This window comes from Lissotriton vulgaris, chromosome 2_1 (genome assembly GCF_964263255.1).
Source record: "Lissotriton vulgaris chromosome 2_1, aLisVul1.2, whole genome shotgun sequence".
NCBI classification, from domain to species: domain Eukaryota; kingdom Metazoa; phylum Chordata; class Amphibia; order Caudata; family Salamandridae; genus Lissotriton; species Lissotriton vulgaris.
Genome location: NC_141687.1, coordinates 770384274 through 770396060, shown reverse-complemented (window position 1 = coordinate 770396060; position 11787 = coordinate 770384274). Strand labels below are relative to the sequence as shown.

At 44.1% G+C, this 11787-nt stretch overlaps 1 protein-coding gene across 1 annotated transcript; it reads right to left on the bottom strand.

Moving 5' to 3' along the window:
- Window positions 1-4107: 4107 nt before the first annotated feature.
- Window positions 4108-10617, bottom strand: SP5 (Sp5 transcription factor). The gene is made up of 2 exons (XM_086958686.1): window positions 10318-10617; window positions 4108-7175 (listed from the first exon to the last, which is right to left on the bottom strand). The coding sequence occupies exons 1-2, from the start codon at window positions 10366-10368 to the stop codon at window positions 6120-6122; spliced, it is 1107 nt and encodes a 368-aa protein (XP_086814812.1). The 5' UTR covers window positions 10369-10617; the 3' UTR covers window positions 4108-6119.
- Between the last annotated feature and the right edge of the window lie 1170 nt (window positions 10618-11787).

Genomic DNA, 11787 nt, shown 5'->3' with positions numbered 1-11787 from the left:
TGTGTTATTCCCATTTCTGGGGCTAACAGCTTGTGATGTCTCTTAATTTTAGAGATGGGGGTAGACACCAGCAGGGATCCTTACCTCCATCCTCATTACCACCCTTCTAATTAAGAGGGCATCTTCTAAAGCGACCATAAATTGCATATTTTGAATGTATAGGATATGTGGGGGAAATGTGTTTATTTTTTAGCTGCTTATTCCTGATGTGAGCCATGTGGCTTACCTGAGCAGTGTGAGATGTGTGTGACTTGACTTGTTCCATATATGGTTTACTTGTGGATGCCTGTCAGTTCTGTGGGAAATTGCTAACAGTGCGAAAACTGCAAATGAATGGTGTTGCTTTAATCTTGAATGTGTTCAAATTCTTCTACAACTGCGAAAACACCGTAAGTATATTGTGCATAAAATTGAGATGATTGTCTGTGTACCTGCAATCCTACTGATGGCTGTTTCCACTTCAACTAAGGAGGTTTTAATCCAGTTCGTGTATGCTCTAACTTTTGATCTCTTGATCTTGTCTTACCCGTTTGAAGTTTTTAGTTAAGTGAAGTTGTTTTTTTCATTTTAACTAAAGTTGGTTTGGCTATTAAAGGCTTATATGTTTTAACCCTATTGTTTTTTTGGCCTTGCTTCCTCATACGAGATATTTTCCCTGAGGGCTGCTATGTCGCTCTGGCCTAGCTACCAAAGTTGAGCCAATTAACTCAAAATAATCATATTTACCACATTGTACAGGACTGTAGGCCTCTGCCCAACATATTAGCTTCTCACAATGACATAGCTTGACCTGCGCTGGACGTGTGTGAGAGGCTCTGCCTAGTATGTACTGTTAGTCATACTTGAACAATGAAATATATTTTCTGAATCTTTCCTATAGTGTTAGCTATTCTTTCATTTGAGATGTATTAATAAATATGACTTGTTTTATTTACAGTGCTCTAAATTGGCAGGTACTGTCCAGTACCGAGTACCTGCACTTCTTTAATTTGAGAGGAAGAGTACCTGCACTTCTCAGCCCTATTGTAATACTTTTATTTGGAGAGTATCTGCCCTTCTCAGGAGCAAACAGGTACTCCAAAGAGTGAGTACCTGCTCGTCTATATTTCTATTTATCGTGATGTTTACATATCACTTCATACTACACATCTGCCATTTCTGAGCACTGTAAATAAGAGATGCTGTTATTACTCAACTTATGGTACTCACGTTATCGATGGTAGAAGGAATCTTTATTTTGCCTTCTGGGACTCAAATTAATGACCCCCAGTATTGTCATACTCTTTTTGTAGTTGAAAAGCAAAAACGTTTGTGACCATGTTAGATAGCATGAATGATGGGATTCAGTAGATAGATCAGTGTGTAAGGCTGTGTTGTTTTAGCAGGTAGGCTCAAGTGTGCTAAAACGCCCATGTGAAGCACTTAAATGATAAACTGCCACGTATTGGGAGCATCCAACTTAACTAATTGTCTGCAGCCCATGCAACCTTGTGAACAATAGTGGTGCAGTCAGTGCTTACTTGTACAAAAATAAGTGCCAGGGCCCTCGTCAGGAGGCCACTGAAGCTTGCACCGCCCATTGCCACTGGTAGCACTGCCAATTACAGTACCAAAACAACTACTAACTGCCACACTCCTACAAGTGTGACAATTCAGAATGTCCGAGGCCCCCACAGCTCCAAGCATGGCCGGGGAGCAGGTATTAGTTGTTTTTAATGTGTATTGAATTAATAAACAACTGTTGTTCTGCTAATCTTAAAATTAGACAAACAGCTCTACCATGTGACAGCTTCATAAGCGCCAGTGTTGGCATTTAAGTGCCAGGCCGAGTTCCGGAAACCACCGGCTGGAATTTAGCACTGCGTGCTGTGTAGAACATTCTATTTTGTACATCAGCATTGCTTCTTGGCAGCCTCCAGGGGGTCTCCATCCACTGGGAGTTGGGTGTGTTTGTGTCGGTTTCAGCTGTGATTAGCCTTACTTGATGCATAAGTGCATGGTCCATGGGAGCATTTGGTGTGTACACTTAGACCAGCTATGCACTTCTCCACCCCAACTCAAGAGCAGCAGAAAACAGGGTAATACACACAAACAGTAAAGGACATACTGAGGGATAAAAAGCTGACATTTCAGGTTCTAAAACTGCACTTTTTACCCTTTCTGGGCAGAGAGAACTTTTTCCTTCTTTATCTTTTGAGCGGCTTATGAGGAACAGAGAATGTGCTTACAGCACTTCATATATTAGCATATGCTTTCCGGATGCCCCGAGATGTAGATGAAATGCACATCTGGCACATGCGCATTGATTTTGCTCTCTCGCATTCTTTACAAATCCTTTCTAATATTGACATGCACCTTTTTATTTTTAGCTATTTGAGAGCCAAGCTGTTGGATAAACATGCAGCCCATTAAGTGCGCACAGTTTCCAAGTCAAGAAACAGCATATATTATTACTACAGCCAACAGCACTCTTTTAGAACACAGAAAAAGTAGACATAAGCTTTAAACCTAGTTTATGCACATGCCCAAAAAGAGTGCGATTGAGGACTAATTACTGCACATCCCTGTGCCTCAAATTGTAAAAATATTTAACATTAAAAAAATCTGCACTATCACCAGGGAGTGTTTAGTGCGCTGCCTAGTAATATACAAATAATTCCTTGTTATCCCAGACTTCCCATTTTGTTTTTTGTATCTTGTTTTCAACCACGAAACATATACACAACACTATTGCACATTGGCTCACGTCTGAGATACGCCCACTGCCATACAAGTGTTTCATATAAAAATCCTCCACTGCTCCAAGGTTCACACTATATCAAAAATCTAACAAATATTGAGATGCCATTGCCAACACACAAACACGTGGAGCCCTTGAAAAAGCTCACCAAGCTATTTTACTTTCACTGAAATCTGCAACATGTAGTTTGCACAAATAACTGGAGCGGGTATTTAACTTGGTATGCTATCTCATCAGGACAGGAACCTGAAACCCGCTGGCTGTCAATTCAATAATTCAGTGTCATCTTTTAAAGCCATTTTTACACAAAAAGAGAAAACCTCAATTATTGGATGAATTTGAGCAGATTCATGTATCCCAGTATATAAATTGATTCGTGAAAGTACTAGAGTTATGCAAATGAAATGCACATAAGCTATTCAGCATATATAATGTGAATTTCTTTGAAGAAATTAATAAGTATATGGCTATACACTATAGTAGTCATTTTATCAACCAACAAAAACCAGAGAAAGACTTTTATCAACCACAAAAGGATAACATCGGAGTTAAACCTATCAGGGTTTGAAATTGTGACCCAGCCAACTAGTCAGGTCTCTTTGAAAACTTTGTAACCACTGAACTATCTTATCAAAATGAGGGGCTTGCTTCCGCTAGCTACTGAACGTGGTGAGTGTGGAGGAACTGCGATTCCAGTACAAACTAATTCATCACAAAGCCGGTTTGTGAGCTCTCTAGGAATGCGTGAGCCATGAGAAGCTGGTGCATTCAGGCTTGATGTACATCATGAGAGCCCTGCATGTCTCAGCAGTGAGATGGTGGCGCATGGTGCAGGTTACCAGAAAGGTGCATCTTGAAAGAACAGTCAATAACTCATTGCTGAATTTCAGAGCATGGTGCAATCAAGAGATAGGCTTTTTAAGAGTATCCTATGAATATCTAAGTACAGTGTAAATGCACAAACACAGGCGGAATAGAGGTGCTTTGTGTAAGATTTCTTAGGCAGTCTCAGCAGTAAAATAAATGCGCTTGCGGCAGATCAGGATAAGAGCTGGGCTCAACAGTGGCCTAGCAGTGTATGGTGCTGCACAAAACTGAGGCTTACTGGCAATCAAATGAATTAATTAAAATGTTAAAGTATCAATTTCGCAGACTGCATTCACCAAGCACTTATGGGGCATTTAGTGGGACTGTTTGGATCTACACTGTGCACGATGCTACAACAGGCTTGCGTTCCATCCTCATGGTTCTATATATTAATGAGAACAAAAATGTTGTTGACTTTTGAGAATATCGCCCACTCACCTGCCCGCTGCGGACCCTAACCTCCACCACCTTTCTGATCACTCAATGCACAATCATTGTAGGTCGCTATTACTTTCCCATATTATCAGGAATTCTCAGGTGTCACACCTTCCCCTCCAGTCTCACAAAGATTACATACGCCCACATACAGCATTTGCAAAGAAGCAGAAAAGTTACTTTTCATCAGTTTGGTACTGTAACAAAATGGCACACACTCAATACAAGCAGCTAGTGAAAACATGTGTCTTTAAAAAAAAACATACAGGGTATCTACAAATTATATGTACATGCCTCAAGAGAAAAAAAGCATCCCCCCAGATCTGATGTGGTTTAAAACATGAAATATACACAGACAAAACTTCACGGCAGGTATAAAGGGACCCCTGCATGCTTCCCAAGGCTGTTCACACTGCCACTCTGCTAGTCTCATTGGCCTTGCAGAAAAAACATAACGTGGAGTTAAACATGCACCATGCATGCTTGTTCTATGGTGGTGGTTGTAGCATTCCGCACGTGGTGTAAAACACGTACAGTTTTCGATAGACAGAAGCTTCCACCAGGCGTGAAAATATTTGACTGGAAGGAAGAATGCCTACACCGTCTGTCAGAATTGAAGAAACAACACGAATGTTACCTAAAACGAGACGCGGCGTCATTTCGTAGTTGTCTCTCCAACATTGGAAACAGGCAGCTATGTGTAAAACACTACTTTCATACCCTTACGAATTCTACCAGTAAAGGACAAATGTCTTCGCCTAAGAAGGCGTTTCCATAGACATAGAGGGTTCATATATACACTGCTTAACTGATACAGCTGATAAGCGCATCCGAAAATGCAATTAAAGAAACTGATTTGGGGCCAGAGTGGAGGTTTCCACTGCATCTAGTGCGGAAACGTTCACAGCAGGAGTCCAGCTCGGTTGGCAGGAGTTGAAACGTTTCGCCTGTGTTATTTTAGGCCGTTTTCGGTGAACTTTTTACGGAACAGGCCTCCCTTGATGTATACTCAACCCCTCAGGAGTCGTAGGCTACACAACCCTTTCGATTCAACAGGGCATCTCAATGGGCGGCACACGTCTTCCCTCCCTGATTGTAATCACACCGGCTTGTAGAAAATGCATGCTCTGTCTCTGAAGTCCCAAAAATGCAATTTCACGTATTTTCGCAATTAGCGGTCACACAGATAGATCTAAAACTTCGCCTGGGGATGGGCACTTCTTTCCGGCTGTAGTGCCAGCGGTGGAAGAAGTGTGTGTGTGTGTGTGTAGTAACTGTGGCCATCAGCTATGCCATTGGTCTTCGCATTTTTCGTTATCAAGCCCCCCTCGAGTCAAAATCATTTAATTCAAGGCTCCCTCCACATTTTCTGAGTGTGTGAGATTTTTTTCGACGCTAATATGATATGGAGAAAGGAAAGGTTTGCAAAGAAATATTACCAACAACGTCATTCAGTTGTCTTTCCGTACATTATATTAGCACCAAAAATTAAGGAAAATGAGAATATCCTAAATTGAGGTTTTGGGCAGGTTTTCTGTGCTTGAGAGAAGCTTATACTTCGGTTGCCACTGCTTTACCTATTGTTTGGGGGGCTTGTAACGTGAGTGTGTTGTGTGACCTGTACTTCTCACATTGCTAAGTCTGGATGTTCAATCTGCTTCACCTTGCACTATACATGTGTTGCATACTCTGTTGAAACTGCTGTCACCTGTTCTGTGTGAGAAAAGCTGTGCCTACTGTATCTGTTCTGCATAATGAAGAATGAATTGTTGCTGCCAATGACGCACATGTTCTGCCAAATATTCCGATTTTCATTGACTGTCACCCTGATACTGTCCGAGTGTTTGGTGGAAGCCTGCACAGCTGCTATCTGTTTACGTGGGCGCAAAGCTTGCTGTGTATTTAGTTGTCTGGTTGCCTCCCACGCCCGCTCTAACAATGGAGTGGATGGAGCTGAATCATGGCACTCCCTAGTCAATTTGCTTCTCTCATTGCATTGCACTTGGATGTCAGTGGACAGCAAAGGATTCTGCCTGCAGAGGGAGGTGATGAGTTGCAGTCATGTGCAGGACAGGCCCTAGTGCCCCCTCACAGGCTCTAGCTTCACCACCCGCTCTGCACTCTTCCCCTTCTTGTTCTGGTGGGTCTTCACATGCTTGGCCAAGTGGTCACTCCTCATAAATCTTTTCCCACACTCCGCACACACAAAGCGCTTCTCTCCAGTGTGAGTCCTCAGGTGCCTCTGAAGCTCGTCAGAGCGGGTGAAGCTCTTGCCGCAGAACAGCCAGTTGCAGATGAAGGGCCGCTCACCAGAATGCCACCGCAAGTGCGCCTTAAGATGCGAGGTTTTGCCGTACACCTTAGCACAGCCAGGGATGTGACAGATGTGCTGCTTCTTCCGCCCTGGCTCCTCAACCCCACTGGAGGCCTGGCAGTTGGGACACCTGCATCGCCGGCATCTCCTGGCTGTGGCCATGGGAGCCTTATTGTGCAGCAAGGCAGCAATCTGAGTCTGGTATTGTGCAAAGTCTGAGGGCCCGAGGACAAGGCTGCTCTGCAGGGGGAAATGGTGGCTGGTCATGCAGGGATGCGGGCTCACTGAGCTTGCTTGCTGAATGCTCCACCAGGACATGTCATCGGCTGTATGAGGGGATAGTTGTCTGGGCTGCTGGTGGATGAGGTTTGAGTGTCCGGGAACATAGCTATGGATGGCAGAAGCTGCAGCATAAGATACAGCTGGCACATAGGTGGCAGAGCAGCCCGACTGCAAAGCTGGCATGGCAGAAGACAGCATCTTAACTGGAGAAAACTCGCATGGATAGGAGGGATCTGCTGGGGGTGTCAAAGGAAGCTCATGAGAGCCGAAGGAAGCTTGATGATGGCCAGCACGCTGGGTTTTCTGTGGAACAAGTCCCAGGTTGTTGTGGGGAGGAAGTCTCCCGGGAGAATGAGACAATATCTCGCTAGACCAAGGGTGGAAGATCCTCGATGGAGATCCCAGAGATGGGTCGAAGGAGACCTGGAAGTATTCTGGAGGCATTGCACCAGTCTGCCCAATGCGGCTGCAGGCGGCTGCCAGGAGAGCAAGTGGCGAGTGGTGGGCCCCGTCTGGGGATGTGCTGGGGGTGCGGTCCTGTGGAGAGAAGAAATACATTGTTACATATGCACCTCAAAAGGAGTCTGAATCAGAAACCGATAATCAAAAATGTACAAAAATACCCTTTTGCAAGCAATTAAAAATTGACTATTGCCCCAACCAAAACAAGAATCTAGACTAACAACACAAATACAAACTAGGGACAGAAAAACAATCAACAGGATCGCAAAAGTTGATAATTATTCCCAATTAACTGCATCTCCGATAAAGTGAAAGCTAGAATCGATGTCCAGAACTAGTAAATGCAGTTCAATCGAAAAGGCTAAGTCAAACAACTATATTGTGTGGTCAACTTTTAACATTGGATTCTAGAACCTGAAGCATTTGAAAAAAGTACAGCAACACATTCAATTAGGGTGCGATGGATGTCAGCCCTTTTCTTCATTTCAACCCAAAGGCTAATATCTTGTTCGCCTTTGCTTCCTGCTGCTATAGATCTATTCACAACTGGCACAGTCACCCTATGGGATTACACCATCCTATGGCCCAGAACCAAATCATTTGGCTTCACATCTGACACTTCATCGCATACAAAATCTAATCACATGTGTTCATTTATGTGCTTTCAATTTAAGACTGTGAAATATAAAACATATCACACCCGCGAAGACTTTTGAAGTATCATCCTAATCTTTGAATCCATGAAGACTGAAAATCTGTCTACAATTTACATGCGGCTACGGGATTAATTTGAGGGGCTCATACAGACTCCCAAGTTGCTCAAATAACAAGCAGTTTGCATTCACTCACTCTAATGTAAGTAATCAATGCATGTAAAATCAGATGCAATATCTTTAGGGCCTTGAAATTACTTCATCATAACTTTGGGGGAGCCAGCCTTCACAATTCACTGGGTGACTTTCCACCAGAGGTGAAGGTCCACTTTATATAGGTGAAGTTAGGTTTAAAAAAGAAAGCACATATACTCAAGCTAATGTGTTTCATATCTGGACCCTGCATACTGACAGCACTTATCTATTACAAGATCTCATCACTCTTTCATTGTAATCTTAAAGCCTTTGATTAATTTTCCTTCACGCAGCTCAGTGTACCTCTAGGCAGTCTCACTGAAAGACTTTTTAGATGAATTAAAATTTTGCTAAATTATTATGTTCACGGCTCTTGTGCTGTCTCCTTTTAGCATTTGCAATGATTTTTTCCTAATTGTAGGTCGGACCTTTGTTTTCTGCCTTATTTTGCAAGGTTATCTGGAAATTTAATGGACACGGTTTTATATTTATTGCATAAGTCTTTATGCATACAAATTAATGCACTGCTCTGCTGCCTGTGGGGATGTTTACTCCCTAATAACTATATAAAGGGATACTTTTGTTAAATCCAGCTAGTTTAAAAACCTAAACTTCTCAACACAAGCTAGTTCATTCTGCCAAATTTCGTTCTGCGGATGTTCTTAGCAGGATAGAGAACTATTTCAACAAAAGCAAAGATCCAGGTCACTGCAGTAAGCTTCTTTAGAAGTAGTAATGATGCAAACTATCTGAATAGGCCAGCATTCCATGCACTTGTCACCATTCATTGGAAGAAGTGGCTTGGTACCATCCTTAGATAAGGGTAACTATGTCTACAGGTCTCAATCAATCATTTTTTTGCATTAGTAGAATTCTCCCCGTCTCCATGTTTCCCTCGGGTTCCAGTACTTTTATACCATAACTGGATACAGTATAAACCATTTGTAACTGGTAATCTATAATTTCGTCCAATGAAAAAAACACATCCTTAGAAACAGAAAATATTGAGGGTGGGAAATAGTCACAGTATATAGAAGAGCTCTACACTTTACCACTACCCAATTTCAAAAAGTAAACAACGCTGATTCACAAAGGTTTAAGAGAAACACGCAATTGCTAGTCTGTGGCTACTTCCACGTTCGGGTTACATTTCCAGATGTTTTGTAGGTTACTTCAAACTTAAAGCTGTTTTCTGGAAATATATGACAGTTGCAGATTTCCAAGATGCGTACTTCTGAGTACTCAGTTACAATTCCACCAGTGGAAATAGGAATAGGATGCAAATATGCATTTGGCATTAACATTTGTTTCGCCATGTGGAACCTTCCTCATGCTCCCATCAGTTTTGGGAGGCAGCAAACCCCATTCCTAAACAAGAAAGATACAAACTCCTGCCCACACCAGGAGTAAATCTCTGTGTATTTCCAGCGAAGAAAAATACCTGCAAGTCACTTGTAAATACCCACACGCATTTGTGTTTGGAGGTGTTCACCAAGCTTGGCAGGTAGACTTTTCAGAGAAACACACACGCAACCCTTCTCTAATGCGAATTCTGCAAATGAGAAAACTGCATCCTATTGGTAGAACATCCAACTACAAAGGTACCTTTCCTATATTACACGTTTACCCTTTAAATGTTTCCATTTTGCCTCTCCCCAATTGACCATAGCGGCACAAAAACTTTCACTAATCGGATCCACAGTCCACAAATGAAGATGCCACTCGATAAGGAGACGGTCTATAGACGTTTAGTTTCTTGTCGCTTCAAATTCTACATGGTAGCACGTGTAACAGGTAGAACTATACAAACGTTTTTGGAATAAATATGCCAAGTTGACATGGGTGGCATAAAAATGTCCGCTCCAGATAACCGTTAGGTAATGCAACTAAAGTCGACTTTGCAGAATATAAATGCACGTGAAATGAAGTGGAAATAAGGAGGATGTGTTTAGGGCAAGCAGGTCAAGGTGGCCCGGCGGATCTACATTCGTTTAGGCTCCTGCTGCCACCATGGTGCAGCGCACTTTTGGGTGACCCTCCCGTTAATACGTCACAAACGTGGTCAAACTTCTGGTACTTTTAAGCGGTCCTGCGCGGAAAGAGAGCAGAACCATTGTACGATCTCTGCAGGGACGCTGTTCCCTTACGTTACGCAATTTCACTGAAAGAGCGGGTTTCGGGTGCGAGGAGAGCGCGGGTCACAGGCAGGTTGGGGCGTCAGTCGAAGGTGCGGGCAGTGGTGATTCGGGGCAGCTTCGACGAGGGACAGACAGTGTGGAGCGGGCAGGACCCACCACCCCCTCTAGCAGAGGATCCTTGGGCGCTCCCGCTGGCGGTGGGCGGAGTGCGCGCGCGTGGGACGCACCTACCTGTAAGAAGGCGTGGAGAGGGTCCCCGCGCAGCAGCGCCACCGCGGCCATTGCTAGCGCTCCTGAGGACGGTTTGGGCTGCGGAGGTGAGGCATGGATGGGCTGCTGAGGTCCAGGGTGGACTTTGCCTCTTCCTGCTGAGAATGAGGCGTCTAGCTTCCCCACTGCCTGCGGCCCCGGCTTTGAGTGGGATAGACCTGCACCAGCTGGGCTATCCTCACACTCTGCCTGGCGAAGCTGAGGCGCTCCCCGCCCGGCCTAGGATCACCCCCGGGAGGGGAGCTAAGCTTCCCCGGGCCGCAGCCAGTCAGAGCCGCGCTAAGCCCTTTGAAGTCCGCGCCGCCCAATCATCAAAGCGGCGGCCCCTCTGAAGTGCTGAGACCGCGCACTGTTTGCTGGGCTGCATGAAAGAAGAGTTGCTAATCAGGGGGCCGGCCGGGGAGGGGGAGAGGCGGGACAATTAATGAAGTAATCACTTTGTGGGAAATGTATATACACAAATAATTGGATTCCCCTGATCAAAGGGCTCATGGCAGCCTGGAGACCCCATCTATTGGTTGCCCGACGCAGGATTCTCCGCCCTCCCTCGTTTTTTTTACTCTAAACAGGGCTTTGCAGCAAAGCCCAAAGTGACAACGTGTGTCTGTTATCTCCTGAGAAGTCTTCCTGCAGCATCCGGGTTGCACATGAGGGAGCACGCATCCAGTCACTCTCTTCTACAAGTAATAAAACCTCTCCTGGGTTCGGAAGGAAAGCCACTGTGATGAGGCCCTTCGCACCTGCCAAGGAGGACAGCAGATCTTAAACACAATATTAGACCGGCCAGCGTATCTTAATTGTTGATAAAAATGCCTGGCTGCCCCATTGACAATGATGCTCTTCCGGCTATATATTCAGGGCTGTATAGTCATGTCTCATGTCTTTAACTTTATTTGGAAAAACTATTGACGATTTCCGAGCAATGAATATAAGAAATGTTCAAGGTAATCTATGTCATGTGATTTAGTTCCCATTTCACTTCCAACATGTTTTATTGAATCTTGCGAGCCATTAAAATATTAGCTATTCCTAGGATGTCCTGTTTTGTGTTTTCTTTTCGTTCAGCGTGTTCTTGTGTGGTTCATACTTTAAACTTAGTCGCCTCCAGATGTTTATAACGACCATTATAGAGAACCATTATAGAGAACTCTGGTGGTCAGGCTGAAGGCAGTGCGAATTTCTCGCAGTGCCTTCCAGTGGCTCAAAAAGGTGTTTAGAAAACATGATCATCCAATCCTTGGCTCCTTTCGAGAGCGCACACAAACAACTACTAACACAGTGAATAGCCCAGGCTGCATTTAGGTGTATGGCAGTAGCTGTGTTATACTATCGGGATGCAATAGCAGAAAGCTGAGAGCGGCACCAAAATAGCAGTCGGGTGGCACACTATGGGAATAACAGAAATGTATTTTACATGTTTAAGCCGTGCCT

Coding starts and splice junctions, on each gene's coding strand:
- SP5 (XM_086958686.1), bottom strand. CDS start 10,368: ATGGCCGCGGTGGCGCTGCTGCGCGGGGACCCTCTCCACGCCTTCTTA. Junction 7,176..10,317: donor CTCTCCACGCCTTCTTACAG/GTAGGTGCGTCC, acceptor TTCTCTCCACAG/GACCGCACCCCCAGCACATC.